Source organism: Sarcophilus harrisii, chromosome 4 (genome assembly GCF_902635505.1).
Source record: "Sarcophilus harrisii chromosome 4, mSarHar1.11, whole genome shotgun sequence".
In the NCBI taxonomy this organism is placed as follows: domain Eukaryota; kingdom Metazoa; phylum Chordata; class Mammalia; order Dasyuromorphia; family Dasyuridae; genus Sarcophilus; species Sarcophilus harrisii.
This window is the reverse complement of record NC_045429.1, coordinates 457,053,248-457,072,836: the sequence shown is the minus strand read 5'-3', so window position 1 is coordinate 457,072,836 and position 19,589 is coordinate 457,053,248. Positions and strand designations below refer to the sequence as shown.

Below are 19,589 nucleotides of genomic sequence, written 5' to 3'. Positions count from 1 at the left end.
GAAATGATGTAAAATTGGTATTCAAAGCCACTACTTAGCCAGACATGGGACTCTCTGTAAGGAGGTTGGACAGTAAGAGTCTTCAACAAAGACTGGGGTCTATAGGTTTATAATCCTCTGTTTATTTTTGTTAAGTTCATAATAAACACTTTTACAAAACCTAAGCTGACATCAATCTGGGTCATACCAAATATCAAGATCTAGGAGTATCTTGGTAATCTAGAACATGGGGCTGAATTGTTTTAAAGGTTGAAAATTAAACATGTTAGATTTTACATGTGGATTAAAAACAAAAATTCAAGATGAGAGAGACGATTTGATGGCAATATGAAAATTTTTAGTTTAGTTTTTTTTAATCATTATTGGATTATGAATTCAGTATGCATGAGTACTGTGTTGCAGCCAAACTATTTTTGGAGTTCGTTAAGAAAGATAAAGTTTTCGGGAATGAGAAAGTTATAATACCATTGTAATTTTCCTTTGATCATACCTGGAAGAGTGTTCAATTCGGGCCAGCACATTTTAAGGACATTGGCAAGCTGAAATTATTCCAAGATTACAGAGAGACTCAGAGTGATGCCATAAAGGGATCCATTCAAGGGTTGAAGATCCTTTGGCCTGGAGAGAAAAAGTCTTGGAGAGAGCATGATGAATATCTTTTAGTAAGTGAAGGTGGTCCTCCAGAAAAGAGGTATTTATTAGATCCAGATGAACAAAGGGTGGGAGTTTCAAAGAGTCACTTTCTGACTGGTTGTCACATAAACTTCCCAACAAAGCTATCCAAATGTAGAAGGGGGTGCTTCGGGAGGTGGAGGGAGTTTCTCTAATTTAAGTCAGGGCTAAGGGAGTACTTTTGGAGGGATATTGAGTAACTTTTCAACAACAAAAAAGGAAAAACCCTGTTACTTAGCACTTCTCAAGTGCAAACAAACAGGGTTCTAAGTCGTGGAAATAGGTACAGAGAAAGACAAAAGAAGGGCCCCTGTCCTCACGGAGCTAATATTTCAGTAGATGAGATAATTTATCCCCATCCATCTATCCACACCGTGTAAATAGAAGATATTGTAGAAGTGGGAATGTTAAATAAGCCCATATGAAGTGTAACCTTTATTTATAATACTTAAAAATAACAAGAGAGCTCTTTTTCTTTCCCAAGATGCTAACAAAAGACTCTGCTTCTTACTTTGATACCTCTGGGGCCATCTCTTCTATGAAGATTTTTAAAATTGTCCAAGCTACATAAAAAAAACAAAGCAAAACAAAAAAACAACCCACAGACAGAGCTCAGAGCCAATGGCACTTTATTAAATTAAAGAGTCCATGGCTTCTTCTAAAGAAATGGATCTCAGATCTTCCTCAGGTCTAAGATGCCCCTTCCTCCAGTCTTACATTTATAGGTGGAACGGACCAAAAATACAGAGTCTGATTGGTGGATAGTTCTTGGCCTTGGCCTTGGCCTTCCAGGAGAATCCACACAAAAAACAGAATCCCATTGGTTGCCAGGCAGGCTAGTGAGCAGACCTTCCAGGAAATCCTGCCAAAGCAGGTGAGCAGGCTCATGGGGAAGGGCTAACGAGCAGATGTCCAACTATCTACATGGCCTGGCAAGCCAGGCCAGACAGGCAAGGAGGGTCACTCATTGGCCAAGTACTTGTGGTCATCTCCTTGTGTTGGGCTACTGCAGGATGGCAAGGGACTGAGGGGCACCAAAAATAGCTGAGGGGCTTTCCATGCCATTAAGTCACCTCTGCCATGCTGGGCTTGGTCACCATAATAAGGAAAGACAAGAGTGGAGGGCCTCTGGTTAACTTTTTGTAATTAAGCAAGTGAACTTACAATCTGTAGCTCACAGTTCCAAGGCCTCATATGCAGAATTTAAAATCATCACCCTAGTGGAATCATATCAAACGGATTACTACTGATTGGAATAAAATAGTAATTAATTAATTAATTACTATGTAAGCCACCATCAGTGGCCAAATTTGCATTCTTTCTATTCCCTGCTATTACACTTCATATGTGTGTGTGTGTACGTCTTCTTTCCTTTAGAAAAGACAAATCATTTCTTGTGGTACTTCAAAGATCCATAATAACAGGTCCTTATTTTCCTGGAAAAAGGCCTTCCCATTCTGTTGCATCCAGTTCTACTTGAGGGCTGGTCATTTCTAACTTGTATTTGGTTTTGTCACTCTCTGCTTCCCCCCATCTCCATGCTCTTTAATGACCATCTTGTCTGCTGATGCTTTCTGCTGTCAGAGGGTCCACTTTTTTTTTTTAAACAATAGCTTTTTATTTTCAAAATACACATAAAGATAGTTTTCAGCATTCATCCTTACAATAAATACCCTGTGTTCCTAGTTTTTCTTCTCCCTTCTCCCCATCCTCTCCCCTAGAAAGCAAGTAATTTCATATATATGTTAAACATGTGCAATTCTTCCATACATGTTTCTACATTTGTCATGCTGCATAAGAAAAATCAGATTAAAAAGGAACAAAATGGGAAACAAAGAAAAAAATCAAGAAAACAACAAAAAAGCTGCAACTACTATGTTGTGATCCACATTCAGTTCCCATGGTCCTCCCACTGGATGCAAATGACTTTTTCCATCTCAATCTATTAGAACTGCCTTGAATTACCTCATTGTTGACAAGAAACAAATTCATCACAGTTGATCATCGCATAATCTTGTTGCCATGTACAATGTTCTTGTAGTTCTCACTTCACTCAGTATCAGTTCCTGTAAGTCTCTCCAGGCCTTTCTGAAACCATCCTGCTGATCATTTCTTATAAAATAATATTCCATAACTTTTTCAGCCAATCCCCACTGATGGGCATCCCCTCAGTTTCCAGTTCTTTGCCACTACAAAAAGGGCTGCCACAAACATTTTTGCACATGGGGGTCCTTTTCCAAGGGTCCATTTGCTTATGCCTCTCTCAGCTTCTATGTCTCTGTTTCTCATTCCTGCTTTCAGAGATCTTTCCTTCCTTTTTTTGCTGAGGCAATTAGGGTTAGGTGACTTGCCTAGGGTCACACAGCTAGTATTAAGTGTCTGAGGCTGGATTCGAACACAGTGCTCTATCTACTGTGTCATCTAGCTGTTACTCAATTCTTTCATTCTCAAATGACTTTTTGCTTCTGATATATTACATTTTGCACATATACCTATAAGAAAGAATTTAACTCTAACATTCTGATTTATCTTCAAGTGCTCTGTTAAGATAATTTTGACTTATGATTTACTATATACAGCACTTGGACATAAAGATGAGGAAAAAATAGTTCCCTCAGAGAAATGACCTTATAAACAACAAGTGAGAGAACATTTTTACAAATATCTAGAAAAGAATTTAGGACAAGATATCCTACAGGGGAGAGAGGCGCCAACAGAGTTCTTTATCAGGTTAGATTCTGTCATGGAAAAGTTCAAACCTAGGTTTGATCCTTTCCCATTGTATTTCCTGCTTTATCTTCTACATGCTAACCATAATTTAACTGAAGGCAGAAAGTTGCTTTTCCTTTATTAGAAATGAGAAGATGCCTTTTTGATCTATTGTGGAGAAGAAAACTTACAAAACTGGAAGAACAGCTTTTCTCATCTACTCAAGGCCCCTCTCTCCTTTGTGCTTTCAAGAGCCAGGTCCCCCTCTTTCAGATCTGTTTTTTTCTACCCTGGCTCCCCATTCACTCCTATTCATTCACTGGTGTTCTTATCAAATCTGAGCAGCTGAATTGGATAATTTTTGTCTCAAACTCTTCTACGCCATTAACCATTCCCCAAAATGTGGCTTCTGGGATGCTTGCCAAATGTGACCTCAAAGCCTGCTCTTTGTACCTGTTCTCACTAAAACTTACTCACTTTCACTCCCGAGTGGCTTCTATGGGTCTGCAAGTGTACAGATGCAACTATATTCACTGATACATTGGAATCCATTATTCCGAAAAACAGCGACTCTCCCAATCTGCCGCTTTTACAATAAACTTGAACAAGATGTCTGCTAACTGGATTGCAGTCTTTTGCATTACTTTAGCAGTTCACAATGTTTCGGAGAGTTATTGGTTCCCATTTGAGCAATTTTAATTTTCAAAAGGAGTTATTTTAAAACATACACAATGAATTTCCTAAGCCTCAAAGGGGAAAATCTCTTTAGTGGCAGGATGGATTGGCATAGGGACAACCTGGAGGCAGGGAGACCTTCCAGCAGGGCATTACATAGTTCAGGTATTAGGTGATGGGGTCCTGCATCGACATGGGGGAGTGTCAGAGAAGGGGGCAAATCTTGAAGTGAAATCGACGAGTCCTAGTGCCGTATTGAATATGGGGGGAGGAGATGGTGAAGAATTCAGGGGGACTCCTAGGTTTCACACACTTGAGGGACTGGGAAGATGTTGCCCGAGAGGTCCCTAGGGCAGGGAAGGCAGGAACAGGGGAGGGTTTGGGGGGAAAGATGAGTTCAGATTTGAATACATCGATACGATGTCTACTGGATATCCTGTTTGAGGCGTCTGAGATTGGAGGTGAGTAAAGAAATTGGGGCAGGAAAGGTAGAGTTGAAAAATCATCCTAATAGATATGACACCTAAATTACTGGGAGCTGGTGAGGCTTCTAGGTGACGGTGGGGACTGTTGTTCAGTCACTTCAGTTATATCTCTTTGTGCTCCAATTTGGAGTTTCCTGGCAAAGGTACTGAAGTGTTTGCCATTTCCTTTTCCAGATTATCTGACAGATCGGGAAACTAAGGCAAAATTGTGACTTGCCCAGGATCGGGGAGCCAGAAAGTGTTTGAGACTGAATTTGTGGGTCCTTCTGCACTTGTTCACCATGGCCCTTTCTTGTCAGACCATCCCCTCTTTAACGTCCCACTTCTCCCCACCTCCCGGTGCCCTCACGTTCTCTTAGACATGGTCAGGTTCCAGATTCCAGGTCCTATCCTCTCCCTTGCACAGCATCCCATGCCCTCCTTTCTAGAGTTACTCAGTGACATATTGGGCACCATTGGTTGCCTTCACTTTTAGGCCAATCCTGCGTCCACTTGCTCCACGGGTCTGCCGAATGCCTTCCTGGCTGCTGGGGGCTGGCTGTGTCATTTCCCCAGCCCTTACCACAGTGCCTAGCACATAGCAGGCACTTTAAAAAGGACTGCACAGGTCATAAGTGAGCCTAAATCCAATATCATTTCTTTTATATCATATCACTTCTCATATCCAAACAAAAGAATGTTTCCCTATTGAAAATTAAGTTATTTAATGTAATTCTTTGCAAACCCCTAAAAACCTCCCCCACTAAGATCTGACCACAAGCTGCAAGAAAAACCACTGGAAAATAAGAGGACCCAGTGGATGAAAAGAATGAAGAACAGAACATCCAGTAAGGTTTGCAACCCAATGATACCTACTGATTCCATAAAATGTACATTTACAAATGTGAACAGGGCACAGACATTTGGGGACGCCATGTGTCCTAGAATAGCTGAATTCAAGTCCTGCCTCTAATACATCCTGTGTGTCAGAAGATGGGGAAATCATTTGACCTTAATCACAGTCAAAAACTACAGAAGGGACTTGCCTCTTTGCATTGTTGAGACTTTCCATACTGGGCAGGCCCTAAACTGATTAGATCACAGGCTCAGATGAAAATATGTAAATGTAAAAATATACAAAAACACTAGTTTACAGATTCCAGATGAAGAATCCCTGACCCAGACCTCCTGACATTGCAGGGAAACCCCTGAATCTCTCAGACTCTCCTTCAGTCCTCCCCCATTCTCACTGTGTGACACATCCATCCTTATTCTTTATTTTTTAAATTCTGAATTTAAACACCAAATAAAGAGAATTTTCATTAGAAAGTAGAACAGAAAAAGATTGTATTATACATGATTTGTTTTTTCCTTTTAAACATATTATAAATTCAATATGTGACTTCTCTTTCTGATTCATCTCCCCCTTCCAAATAAAACGAGGAAAAAGAAAATTATTGTAGCAAATATGGATTCATTTGAGTAATTCTTATATTGTCCATATCCCAAAATACATCTCATTCTGTATCTCTCTTTCAAGTGCTGGATCATCAATCTTCTGGACTCATGGTTGGTCCCTGATCAGTTCTTGTTTCAAAGTTGTCCTTTACAATGTTGTTATTGCATAAATGATTCTCCTCTTACTGTTTACTTCACTCTTAATTCATATAGATGTTCTTGAGTTCCTCTGAGACTGTCCTTTAAATTATTTCTTATGGTGCAATCCTATTATTGAGTCATATTGTAACTCGAGTCTAATATAGTGATGCTATTTTGATCTTCAATAATGAAGGACAAATACTATTGTTATATTCAGAAACAACAATTTGTTTAACCATTCCTTGTGAGAATTGGATGGAGGTTTAGTTTCCACAGTTATGAAAATTAAATTAGAGAAATACAGAGAAATGAAACTTAAATTAAAATTAGAAATCTAAGAAATGGAGGCTAGGATGAAGAACAAAAAAATAAAAAGAAAAGAAAAATGTCATGGGGTAGGGTTGTAGAATAAGAAACACTATTATAAAATGTAATTAGAGGTAGATAGCTACTTTGGGAAGCAGGGGAAGAAGATGTAATGATATGATCAAAGGAGAATTAAGCTCTCCGGAGACGCTAATATTCAGCCAATAGGGAATCAAGGGAAGGACTGAATTACTTCCAAATAAATTGAATGCCAAGGAAGAAGTGGCTTAGAATCTAAATTGTTATTCTATAAGTATCTGCAAATATGTTATTTTTCTAATGCAATTCTAGTTTCTTGGCAAAGAAACTGGAGAGGCTAGCCCTTTCTTTCTCTGGAGTTCTGGGGAAAAAATATGCTAAAGAAAACAACTCCTTAAATAATAAAATTGGTGAAATGGAAAAAAAATCCACTGGACAAAATAACTGTTAAAAGTATTAATGGCTAAAAGCAAAAGGAGGTAAAAAAGCTAACTGAAGAAAATAATTTACTAAAAATTAGAATTGGACATATGGAAGTGAATGACTCAACGAGAAATCAAGAATGAAACAAAACTTAAAAAATGAAAAAATAAAAGAAAATGTGAAATGCTTTATTGGAAAAAAAAAAAAACTGACCTGGAAAATAGATCCAGGAAAGACAATCTAAAAATTATTGGACTACTTAAAAATCACAATGAAAAAAAAAAAAAAAAGCCTAGACAATATCCTTCAAGAAATCACCAAGGAAAATTGCCCTGATATCCTAAAACCAAAGGATAAAAAAAGCCACTGAAAGAAAACATTGATCACTTCCAGAAAGAGAACCCAAAATAAAAACTCCCAAGAAATATTACAGCTAGAATTATCAGATCAAGAAGAAAATATTGCAAGCATTCAGGAAAAAATCGATTCAAATATCCAGGAACCACAATCAGGATCACCCACATTAAAGGATTGGAGGACCTGGAATATAATATTCTGGAAGGCAAAGGAGCTTGGACTACAACATAAGATTACCCAGCAAAATTAAACATTATTTTTCAGGGGAAAAGATGGACATTTTTCAATCATTTCTGATGAAAAGACCAGGGCTGAACAAAAAATATGATCTTTAAATACAAGAATCAAGAAAAGCATAAAAAGGTAAATGCAAGGGAAAAAATGTTTTTGTTTGTTTGCTTTAAAGATTAAAATGTTTACATCCTTATATGGGGAAAAGATAAGAGTAGGAGGAGGAGGAGGAAGCGGAAAAGAAAAGATCAGGCTATTAGAAGGTACGGCGAAGTAAGAGTAAAGGGATAAGAAAGGAGGGACTGAAATAAGGGAGGACAGATTGGGGGGGGGGGGTGGTCATAAGCAATAAATTGCTGAGGAAGGAAAGTTTGAAAGGAGAGAGGAAAGTATAACTTGGGGAAACTAGGATGGCAGGAAATACAGAATTAGTAATTTTAACTGTGAATGGGATGAACTCTCCCATAAAATAGAAGCAGATAGCAGACTGGATTAAAAGCCAGAATTCTACAATATTTTGTTTATAAAAAACACATCTGAAGCAGAGTGATACATACAGAGTAAAGATAAAAGGCTGGAGCAGAATCTAATATGCTTCAGCAAGAGTTAAAAAAGCAGGGGTAGTGATTCCTGATCTCAGACCAAGCTAAAACTAAAATAGATCTAATTAAAAGAAACAAGGAAAGAAATTACATCTTGCTAAAGGGTACTATAGATAATGAAGAAATATGAATACCAAATATATATGTGCCAAGTGGTACAGCATCCAAATTCTTAGCGGAGAAATTAAAGAGTTGTAAAAAGAAATAGACAGCAAAACTATACTACTGAAGATCTCAACCAACCTCTTTCAAAGCTAGATAAATTTAACCACAAAAGAAATAATATAATGAGTAGAATTTTAGAAAAGTTAGGCATGATAGAGCTTTGGAGAAAATTGAATGAGGATAGAAAGGAATATATCTTTTTCTCAGAGGGACACAGCACTTACACAAATCTTAATCATATATTAGGGCATAAAAACCTCACAATCAAATGCAGAAAAGCATCCTCTTAGATCATGATGCCATAAAAATTACATGTAATAAAGGGCCATAGAAAAATAGACCGCAAAGTATTGGAAACTAAATAATCTAATCCTAAAGAATGAGTGGATCAAACAACAAATCATAGAAACAATAATTTCATCAAAGAGAATAAGACAACATACCAAAATTTAGGGGTGCAGCCAAAAAAGTTCTTAGGGAACATTTTATATCACTAGATGCTTATATGAGTAAAATAGAGAAAAAGAAGATCAATGAATTGGGCATGTAACTAAAAAAGCTAGGAAAAAGAATAAAAACTCCCAATTAAATATCAAATTCTAAATATCAAAGGAGAGTTAATGAAATTGAGAGTAAGAAAACTATCGAACAAAACTAAGAATTGTTTTTTTGAAAAGAAAAAAATCTCAAAAAGATAAATCTTTGATTAATTTGATTACCAAAAGGAAAGAAATTCAAATTATCAGTATCAAAAATGAAAAGGGTGAACTTGCCACCAATGAAGAGGAAATTGAAGCAATAATTAGGAGCTATTTTGCCCAATTGTGTGTCAATAAATCTGATAATCTGAGTGAAATGGATACTTAACAAAGAACCCACTAAAAACTATTCTTTGCATTTATTATAATTAAAATTCTTCATGCTCCATATGAATTTTTTGATGGTTAATAAAATGCGTCCTTTCTCTGAAAGCTTTCTTACATTCATTGCAAGCAAAAGACTTCTGTACAGTTTTAATTCTCTGGCAATTTGGGGACATTTCCCTCTTAATGAAAGCTTTCCCATGTTCTCTATGCTCAATGGGTTGTTCAACAGTATGAATTCTCTGATGGGCAATAAGGTTTGCTCTCCTACTGAAAGCTGTCACATTCATTAGATGCAAATGGTTTCCCTCCAGTATGACTTCTCTGATGCCTAACAAGGTTTGCCCTCCCATTGAAGGCCTTTCCATATTCATTAAATGCAAAGGGTTTCTATCCAGTGTGAGTTCTCTGATGTCTATTTAGACTTCCCTTCTCACTGAAAGCTTTCCCAGTCATTAGATTCAAAGGGTTTTTCTACACTATGAGTTCTCTGATGGGTGATAAAGTATCCTCTCACACAGAAGGCTTTCCCACATTCATTACAAAGGGTTTATCTCTAGTATGACTTCTCTGATGTATAGTAAGGTTTCCCCTCCGCTGGAAAGCTTTCCCATAATCATTACATGGAAAAGGTTTGTCTTCAGTATGAGATTTCTGATGGGTTCTAAGACTGGTTCTTTGGGTAAAAGCTTTTCCACATTCACTACATGAAAAGGGTTTCTCTCCAGTATGACTTCTCTGATGTGTAATAAGGTTTCCCCTCGCACTAAAAGCCTTTCCACAATCATTACAGGCAAAGGGTTTCTCTCCAGTATGAGTTCTCTGATGTCTAGTAAGGGTTCCTTTCTCACTGAAAGCTTTCCCACAGTCATTACAGGGAAAGGGTTTTTCTCCAGTATGAGTTCTTTGATGTGTAATAAAGTGCCCTCTCTCACCGAAGGTTTTCCCACATTCTTTACAAACAAAGAGTTTATCCCTAGTATGATTTCTCTGATGTGTATTAAGGTTACTCTTCTGCCTGAAAGCCTTCCCACAATTACCACATGGAAAACGTTTCTCTCCAGTATGAGTACTCTGATGGATCATAAGGCTGGCTTTTAGGCTAAATGCTTTGCCACATTGATCACACACAAAGGTTTTTTCTCCAGTATGAATTCTTTGATGTTTATTGAGGCTTCCCCGCTCAGTGAAGGATTTCCCACAATCATTACATGTAAAGGGTTTTTCTCCAGTATGAGTTCTTTGATGTCTATTGAGGCTTCCCCGCTCACTGAAGGCTTTCCCACAAACATTACATGTAAAGGGTTTTTCTCCAGTATGAATTCTGTGATGTGAAATAAGGTTTCCCTTCGCACTAAAGGCCTTCCCACATTCATTACAGGCAAATGGTTTCTTTCCAGTATGAATCCTCTGATGGGTAATCAGGCTTCCCTTTTGTGTAAAAGCTTTCCCACATTCATTACATTCAAAAGGTTTCTCTCCAGTATGAGTTCTCTGATGATTCATAAGTCCTTCCTTCCGGCTAAAGTCTTTTCCACATTCACTACATTCAAAAAGTTTCTCTCTACTACGAATTCTCTTAGGTTTAGTCAAGCTGTCCTTATAATTGAAGGCTTTCTCATATTGCTTACACTCATGTTTGCCTCTGTTTTGACAGTCATCAAAATTCACCCTTGTGCCAACAGCATTGCCACATTTCTTGTGTTTATATGGCTTCTCACCAGCATGTTTTCTTTGAAATTTAATTAGGTCTGAGTGGTATCTAGAGGGCTTCTTACATTTCATATCCTTAGAAAAATTCTTCTCTAAGGAAAATGAATTGTAAGAAAGTAGACTAGGAAAATCTTTGATGCCCTTTCTAAGTGTCTTATATTTATAGACACTTTTTCCCATTGTTTCTCTCCATAGTGAAAACACTGGTTCAAAACTAAATCTTTTCCCAGATAGATTGCTCTGAGATCCATTTCCTTGATTAAAAGTTGTTCTGGGAGTAACTGTTATTTGTCTGGGTCGCCTCTCCAGGATGCCCTTGGGTTTTTTTAAATCACTATCATATTCTCCGGATTTCTCCATCTTGCAGTGCCTGGCTGTGCCCTTTGGAAGTATCTTCTTGGATGATGCTTCAGAAATGTTCTGATTCAGACTTGAGCTCTTTATTTTAAATCTGATTTTGTTGCTAAGGGAATCTGAAAAAAATTTTTTAAAAATCACTAATCACAAATTCCGTACTGAGAACAAGGAACCTTCTTTATAGCAAGTTCTATCTTTTGTCTCTTCCAAAAAGGACAATGATGCTCACTTTGAACCAGGCAGAACAAGGACTGTTTGAAGTGAAGCCAAAGACAGATTTAAAAAAAGCAAAAGAGCCGTTAACTGCCTAGGACTAAGTGAGTCACACTCCAATTCATTCAAACAATTACAGATGTCTATATTCAACTTAGAATCTATATAGATAAAAGTGACAGATTTAGAAGACTCCAAGCAATTGAGGAAATCTTATGAATTACTATGGGGCAGCTAGATGTCACAGTACATAAAGTACTGGCCCCGAGGTCAGGAGGCCCTGAGGAGAAAAGGTCAAATGTGACCAAAACACTTAAGACTTATAAGCTGTGTGACCCTAGGCAAGTCATTTAACCACAACTGTGGTTTTCCCCAAATTGGGAAAATAAAAAAAGAATTGAACCAATATATTTTATCAAAGCATGTAATTGTACAAATATATATGTGTATATATAAGTTATCAAAAATGTTGAAGAAAAAAGAGGTTAAACACAGAATTTATTGATTGCCAAACTAAAAATACAAATTCACAAAGATCCATGGTTGTCAATCTACAACAATTAACTGACAGTTTTTTAAAAAAAACATTCAAGAGGAAAGTATGACATATCAAATAAGTTCAATTTGACTTGTTATGAAAAGAAAAAAAGTTATAAAGCCCTAAATGTCTTATACTAGATGTTAAGAGATTGACTTTATTTCTTAATGAAATTTTTACTTCAGCTTTCATTTTTTAAAATTTAGTTTTATTTTCAGCTCTGAATTTTATCACTGCCTTCATTTTCTTGAGAAGGCAAAAAAACCAAAAAACAGTTCCATTACAAAAATGTCCTGTCATGGCAAACAAGGCATGACTTCTTACAAATCCAATAACTTGTTTTATTAAATGACTTGAATAAAGGCACACATAATTTAATGAAATACAGAAATTATGTAAACATTGGGAAAGTAGCTAAAAATATACCTGAGAATTTGACTTAAAAGAAATCTTAACAGCCTAAATAAGTTGAAATTCATAAAAAATGTAAGAAATAATTATCAAGTCTTACATTTCAGTAGTAAAAGTACTAGGAAAATTCTTTTACCTTTTCAAATTTCTGAAAAAGGCAAATGACAGTTTCTCTGAAATAGACTATCAAATGCACAAAAGTAACAAAAGTATAAAACCAAATACAGGAGAGCCATGACCAGTGGGCTACCACAAAGCAAACACAAGCAGCCAAGCTCTTCTGCCTTGACTCCAAGAATGGCACCACCATATTGGACAGGACAGAGAACGAGGCAGAGGGGGCTGCCTCCCAGCATCTGCCTACCCTTCACCCACCTTGATGAGTCCCAATGGAGTCTCGGCTCTGGGGACTCCAGGATCCTCCTCCCAACAGGGAGATCACATCCAGTCTGGAAACAGGAATCCCTGCACACGGGGACAGAACATCTGGAACTTAATTACTCAGGGACAAGCAGGTGGGGAGGATGCCCAGAGGGCTCTGAAGCTCTCAGCTCTGTGTCCCCATAAGGCAGGGGCCCCAACCCTGGGTCCACTTTCCCTCCCACCTGTGCTGTCTGTCCCAGACATGCTCACTGGGAGCCAAGCTCTCTTCATGCAAGGGCATCTTCAATCCAGGCAAGAGCATTTCCTTCTCTACTGGGACTTTCCTGCTCAGATTACTCCCAGATCCTTCCCAGAAGACTAGAAAGTTGTCAAGGCTCTGAGACAACCACAACAGTGCTGCCCTCAAGAAGGAGACCCTGAAGCCCTCATCATGCTCAGACTCCGGCCTCCACCTGGACTCGTGGCTGAGCTCCACTGAGGGCAGATGTGGAGAGTGGGCAGGCCAGGCTGCCTGGAGGAAGCTGCAAAGCCCCTCGAAGAACCAGCTCCCCCTGGCTGTGCCCTGACTCCAGCATCCAGTCACAACTGCACCAGGGGTGGAGAGCAGGGCACACAAGGTCCTCAGGGATTGAAGAGAGGGTGAAAAATAGGAACAAGCCCATCAGGGGAGCTTTGGACACCGGCCTCTGTGTGCTTCCCAGAACAAGATGCCCCATCTGCCCATCAGACACGGCCCTTTCAGGGGCTCTCCCTCATCCCTTGACTTCTTGGCTCCCTCAGTGTCTTGTGGCTTTCTTCCCTGCTAAAATCCCACCTCCTGCCAAAGCCAGTCCCCCTCCCCCTTAAGTCCGGGCGGGGCCTTTCCTCTGGATTATCCCCAGTTCTCTCTGTCACATCTCCTTTGTCCCTAAGCAGTTTGCACCTTGTCCCTCCTGTGTGACCAGGACTCCCTGAGAGCAGGAAGGCTCCGGGCCTTTCCTCGGGGGCCCGGTTCTCAGCCAAGTGCCCGACCCCCAGGAGGACCTTAAGGTCTTCCTACTGTCCCAAGCAGGCCCCATAACATAAAGAAGGAGGATTCCCAAAGAACAGGAACAGGGGAGAAGAGGACCTGGCAAGGGGCAGCAGAGAAGCCGGGCAGGAGGTGCCCAAGGGCACCCTGGACCCCCCACTTCAGAGGGAACAATGGCAAGAGCCACAAAGGACAGGGGGGCCTCAGAGACTTCCCCCGGAAGCACTGGGGGAACTTCCAAATCCCACATCTGTCTGAGGACCAGCCAAGGTCTGAGTTAGGCTTGGAAGGACAACCAGCTCCATTCTGTGCTAAGGGAGGAAGGCCAGTCCTTGGCTCTCCATCACTACGGGTCAGGCTGTAGAGGAGACACTGGGACCCCATGATCCAACTCAGCTCTGCCCTCTTCAAGGGGCCGCTGCACTTACCCACAGAGACCAGGTTCTGGAAGGTCTCCAGCATCACGTCCCTGTGCAGGGCCCTCTGGGCCGGCTCCAGGACCCTCCACTCCTCCCAGGTGAAGTCCACGGCCACATCCCGGAAGGTCACTGGCTCCTGAATCAGACACAAGCCTGCTGAGCCACGGCCCGAGCCTGCCTCGGTGTCCTGCTCTCCTCCTTGTGGGGGCCTCAGGAGCCTGCTCACACTGGGCTCCCCGTGGTCCCCCCGACAACCCTCTCCAAGAACCCCCGGGGCCCGGGCCCTTTCCTGCTGACGCCTCAAACCTCCCAGGAGAAGGAGCCGGCATCTGACCCCTGAGCACAACACTGGCAATCACCGTCCGAATACGGCCGCCCCCTCACTCACTCTGACTGATCCGTCTCCGCTGTTTTTTCCACCTTTAATAGCATTTTATTTTTCAAACCAGAAGCAAGGACAGTTCCCAACGCGCGTTTTGTACAAGTTTGTGTCCCGCATGTTCCTGCCTCCCTCCTTCCCTCCTCCCAGGGTTGTTTCCACATTTGTAATTTTGCATAAGAAAAGTCAGACCTGAAGGAAAATGCGCCTGTACTGGGCCTTTGTGCCCCGAGCGCTGTTTGCTGACCCGAGGGGGAGAGAAGGGAGCGGGGAGGGGGTAGAGAAGGGCGGGAGGGAAGGGCGGGGGAAGGGAAGGGGCGCGGGAGTGGGGGAGAGAAGGGGCGGGAGGAAGGGCGGGGGGAGAGAGAAGGGGCGGGGAGGGAAGGGGTGTGGGGAGGAAGGGGCTGGGGGAGAGAAGGGGCGGGGGAGGGGGTAGAGAAGGGGCGGGGAGGGAAGGGCGCGAGGAGGGATGGGAGCGGTGGGGAGAGAAGGGGGGGCGGGGAGGGAAGGGGCGGGGGAGAGAAGGGGGCGGGGGAGAGAAGGGTGGGGAGGGAAGGGGTGGGGGGAGGGAAGGGGCTGGGGGAGAAGGGGGGGAGGGGGGGGGGGGAAGGGGCGGGGAGAGAAGGGGCGGGAGGGAAGGGGGCGCGGGGAGGGAAGGGGGCGCGGGGAGGGAAGGGGGCGGGAGGAGCCGGGACTCACCTGAAAGCGGGTCATCAGGAAGGCAGAAGTCGGGCCCTCCTCGGCCTCCATCCGCCGCTGGGGAAGAGCAGGGTCTTCACTGGGCTGAGCTGGAAGAGAAAGAAGCCGGGAGGATCCCAGACCGGCTCTGCCTGGAGCTGCTGGACAAGTGCCCCGGGAGTCCCACGCGCACAGGAATCCTCCGCAATGCATTTTGGGGAACAGAGTGCGGAAAAGGAAGGCCCCGTCCTGTACTCGCGTTAGACTCGTTGTCCTAGACTACATCTCCCAGCAGGCATTGCGGCCTCTTCCCCGAAAGCTTTGAGTCTGCGCACTGGACAAAGGCTTGTGGCGATTCCAGGCTTTTGCAGGCGTTTCACCTGTTCCTAACCCGCTTCTCTGGTCCCTTGGGTCTCTCCTCCGCAGTGAGCACTTTCTCTGGCCCTTATGTCGCACATGATTGGCTGACTCGGTGCCCCGCCCCTCCCGCACAAGCCCCGGTAGCCTCCGGGGCAGTTGGGAGGGACCAGGTGTAGCGGGACCAGGTGTAGCGGGACCAGGTGTAGCGGGACCAGGTGTAGCGGGACCAGGTGTAGCGGGACCAGGTGCCGCGCCCCCGACCTTCCGGGGCGCTGGGTCTCCCCTGGGCCTCCTCCGGAGCCCGAATCCTTTCCCTAAAGCTCTCTCTAAGGTTGCTGCCCCCGCCCAGAACGTTGGGTGCGCAGCAGGTTGGAGGACTGAGAAGGAGTCCATGGCAGACTTAGCAAAGGGCCGGGGGCTCGCTCCGGGCTCTCGGGGGACTTGCTGCAGGGAGTCTGGAGAAAATCCCTCTGGGATCAGGAAAAGCTCCAGAACCCCGTGGCCCAAGGTATCCCCCGCCCCCCCGGGTCCGGGCCGAACAAGGTTCAGCGGGCGCCCCTCGGGACGGGCCGCAAGTGGCGGCCTCCCTAGCTTTCTGCCTCCCAGCTTTCCTGCCGTCTGGGACCCCCGGGCAGCGCGGGGCTGGTGGTTCCCCTGTCTACGCCCACAGGAGCGGGGAGTCTGCGAGCGGGGCCCCCCGGGGCCCGGGGACCCCCTTCCTTCCGATTGCCTGGTTTTCCTCCCCGCTGTAGGCAGAGAGGCCACTTCCTCGCTTATTTGCTTCCCTCGTAGGACCACTGGCCCTGTTAGCGTTTGCTAGCCCCAGGATTTCTTGCTTCATATTTCTCAAAACTTCTTCCTTATTCTTTATCTCCAGGCAGAAAACTGCCACATAGTCTTAGAAACCTCGCTTTAGAAAGCGAGTTCTGAACCCCAGCCAATGGGGAAAGGAGCGGGGGGTTGGGGAAGGGGCTCACGTTAGGGAATAAATGCCCCTTGCTTGTGTTGGGGTCTCTGTCATACCGCACTTTTTGTGCCAGGAACTGCACGCGTTTTCTCATGAGAAAGAAAGATCTTCCTGCGCTCACACTCGGACGGGTGATTGTCAGTGGCTTGCCACCGTCCCACACAGATGTGCGGTCACCCAGGATAAAACTCCACTGGAGAGGGTGCATCTCCACGCCCGGACCAACCGACACATCTCACTGATCACTTATCAGTGATCCTCAGTCGGGCGGAGGGACTTTCATATCCAGGACCCGACACGGGGCAAGTGGCATAAGCTCTGTAGCCAAGACAGGGTTGGGCTGGCGGGCTCAAAGTTCATCTCGGCAAGAGACCAAGTGGGTAAAATCCTCTTCACCCATGAGTAGAGTCGAGATGGGAAAGTTTCAGTCAGAGAACGGAAATCCTGTCCTCCAGATCCCCCTGATAGTCCATCAGGGAATAGGTTAGAGAACGGGGATGATGTGGCACAGTGTAAGGGAAAAGATAAAAAGAAAATGATAAAAGACTGTTTAATTTAGCCTGGCATCTACCTAGAAGGAAACGAGTTCTGGCCAAAGTATGGATCCTCGCCAAAATCTGAACATCTATGTCAATAGGAAACAGCCTAGAAAAATAGGGGAGCAAGGGAACATAAGAGAATAGGTTGGAGTGTCAAATAACTTTGGGAAGAGGAGCACCTCGGGATTAGGATAGTGGAAGGAAAGACAATCTTTTCATCTTTCTCTCCCTCTGGCTGACTGCAGCAGCTTTGCAAGAGAGGATGAGAGAAGAGGGAGATATATTCAGTACAGTTATGGTTCAAACAGCATTTAATAAAAAATAAATAAAAAAAAAAGCTGGAGAGATATCTAGAAGCAAAGCAGATTTTATTATAAGTTCAAAGGAGGAGGCACCTTAGGGGGCAGGGTCTACACTTTTAATCCCTAAAGCAAATGTCCCCTCCCACTACTGACCCTCATCCTTACATTCTAAAAGGGGGAACTACCCAAGAAATTAAACTTGACCAAGGAGTACATAGTTGCCCATATTTGACTGAAATAAGAAGGATAAGGGGACTTAAGTATGCCCCCAGGAGGATAGCAGGGAGGAGGCTTAAGTATGCCCCCAGGAGGATAGCAGGGAGGAGGCTTAAGTATGCCCTTGTCTTAATGCTTAAAGTCCTTCAAGCCTACTCAAACTTTGAAATAGATGAAGCCTTACTCGATTTTCATAACTGTCTTGAAAGATCTCACCTCATCTCGTTCACAGTGAAGATGGTAAACACAAGTAGAAGAGGGTAGGAGAAGCCTCAGATCAGACTGAGAAAGAAATGAGACATTCCATTTAAAGGAGCTTTAATCTAAGTCCATTATATGAATGCATTGGTGTTGGGAGTGTGAAATGATCCAACCATTCAGGAGACGAATTTAGAACTATGCCCAAAGGGCTAAAAACCTGGGAATACCCTTTGACCCAGCAGTGCCATTACCATTACTGGATCTGTGTCCCAAAGAGATCATAAAAGAGGAAAAAGGACCCACAAATGTTTGTAGTGGCTCTTTTTGTAGTAACAAAGAATTGGAATATGAGGAGATGCCCAGCAATTGAATAAGCTGTGGTATGTGAAGGTAATGGAATATTATGGTTCTATGAAAATTAATGAACAAGCTGATTTTAGGAAGGTCTGGAGAGATTTACATGAACTGAGGCTGAGTAAAACAAGCAGAACCAGGAATACACTGTATACAATAACAACAAGAACATGCAATGATCAACCATGAAAGACTTGGTTCTTCTCAGTGGTTCAGTGATCCGAAGCAATCCCAATAGAATTTGGACAGAAAATGCCACTGGCATCCAGGAAGAGAATTATGGAGACGGAGTGTAAATCGACACATGCTATGTTACTTCTTTTTTCTGTTTTGTTTTTTTGTCTCTCTTGTGTTTTTTCCCCTTTATTCTGATTTTTTCTCTCACATGATTCATAAAGAAATGTGTATTTTAAAAAGTTAATATACATGTATAATCAAAAAAAAGAAACCAATTAAATAACAAAAAGTTAATATATATGTATAACCAAAGAAATAAAACAATATAAAATAAAATCCACTAAAGGGATATACATATAGAAAAGTGAGAAAGTTTAAGCACATAGAAATAACAAGAGCATAGACTAAAAGGGATTAGAGAATGGAAACTTTAGGGAAAATGGAAAAGCAGTTCACTACCACTTTAAAAACTCCTGTAAGCAAGGAACCTATAACTTTGTTATCAGAACACAGGCTTATACAACCATACCAGGAGGAACCTCAAAATAAAAACGCATTTGAAGCAAAAAACATGGAAACAGAAAAAAAAACCTGGCATTTAACACTTCCTTGATTTACAAAAGAGAAGAGATTTGGCATTGGAAAAACAATCAAAAGGCAATTTGGCTTGAATGAAACATTTCAGTAGATTTTAGGGAATCCCACAAAATAAAGTACTGGTTAATTTTAAAATAACTTTTAAATTGCTATATATGTTAAAATGGAAAGTTAATTGGCTGTGATAAATTCTGTTCTACCTGAATTTTGAGAATTGTCTTGTTCTCTCCCAGAACTAAAAAAGAAAATTTGTTTAAGGTAACAGATGGGGAAACCTCCAGAAAACTCCAGAGCTCTGATAGCTTGGGGCACAAAATTCCTGCCACTTGAGTCCATTATTGAATGATTCACTGAATACTAACTGCTAATGGATTCTTTCTGAGATTAGCAATTAAACAGATTAGCAATGAAGTGTCCCCTCTGGCTGAAGTCTTTTCCATAATAATTGCAGAGAAAAGGTTTCTCTGCCTTTCCCATATTCATCATATTTAAAGAGTTTCAGTTTAGCATGATAAGTTCATTCAAGTTTCCTTTGTGGAAACAGCCTTTCCCATATTTATTATATTTATAATGACTGTCTCCTATGGGAATTCTCTGATTTTCAATAAGATCTGATCTTCTAAATACTTTTCCACATTCACTCTGTTTATGTAGATTTTTTTCTAGCACC

At 42.2% G+C, this 19,589-nt stretch overlaps 1 protein-coding gene across 2 annotated transcripts; it reads right to left on the bottom strand.

The window, feature by feature from the left end:
- Positions 1 to 9,039: 9,039 nt before the first annotated feature.
- LOC116423497 (zinc finger protein 2 homolog) lies at positions 9,040 to 15,500 on the bottom strand. 2 transcript variants are annotated; one of them, XM_031968195.1, is made up of 4 exons: positions 15,228 to 15,500; positions 14,159 to 14,285; positions 12,713 to 12,802; positions 9,040 to 11,291 (listed from the first exon to the last, which is right to left on the bottom strand). In XM_031968195.1, the coding sequence occupies exons 1-4, from the start codon at positions 15,417 to 15,419 to the stop codon at positions 9,619 to 9,621; spliced, it is 2,082 nt and encodes a 693-aa protein (XP_031824055.1). In that variant the 5' UTR covers positions 15,420 to 15,500; the 3' UTR covers positions 9,040 to 9,618. The 2 variants fall into 2 exon arrangements, with proteins under 2 accessions (XP_031824055.1, XP_031824056.1); XM_031968196.1 differs by lacking the exon at positions 9,040 to 11,291 and having other exon boundaries at positions 11,827 to 12,802.
- Positions 15,501 to 19,589: the final 4,089 nt, after the last annotated feature.

What these genes read in the sequence shown, in the direction of transcription:
- LOC116423497 (XM_031968195.1), bottom strand. Translation starts at nt 15,419, where the DNA reads ATGCATTGCGGAGGATTCCTGTGCGCGTGGGACTCCCGGGGCACTTGT. An exon ending in TCCTGATGACCCGCTTTCAG is followed by an intron (nt 14,286 to 15,227) that starts GTGAGTCCCGGC and finishes TGTCTGATTCAG; the next exon opens with GAGCCAGTGACCTTCCGGGA. An exon ending in CTCCATTGGGACTCATCAAG is followed by an intron (nt 11,292 to 12,712) that starts GTGGGTGAAGGG and finishes AATTTTTTTCAG; the next exon opens with ATTCCCTTAGCAACAAAATC.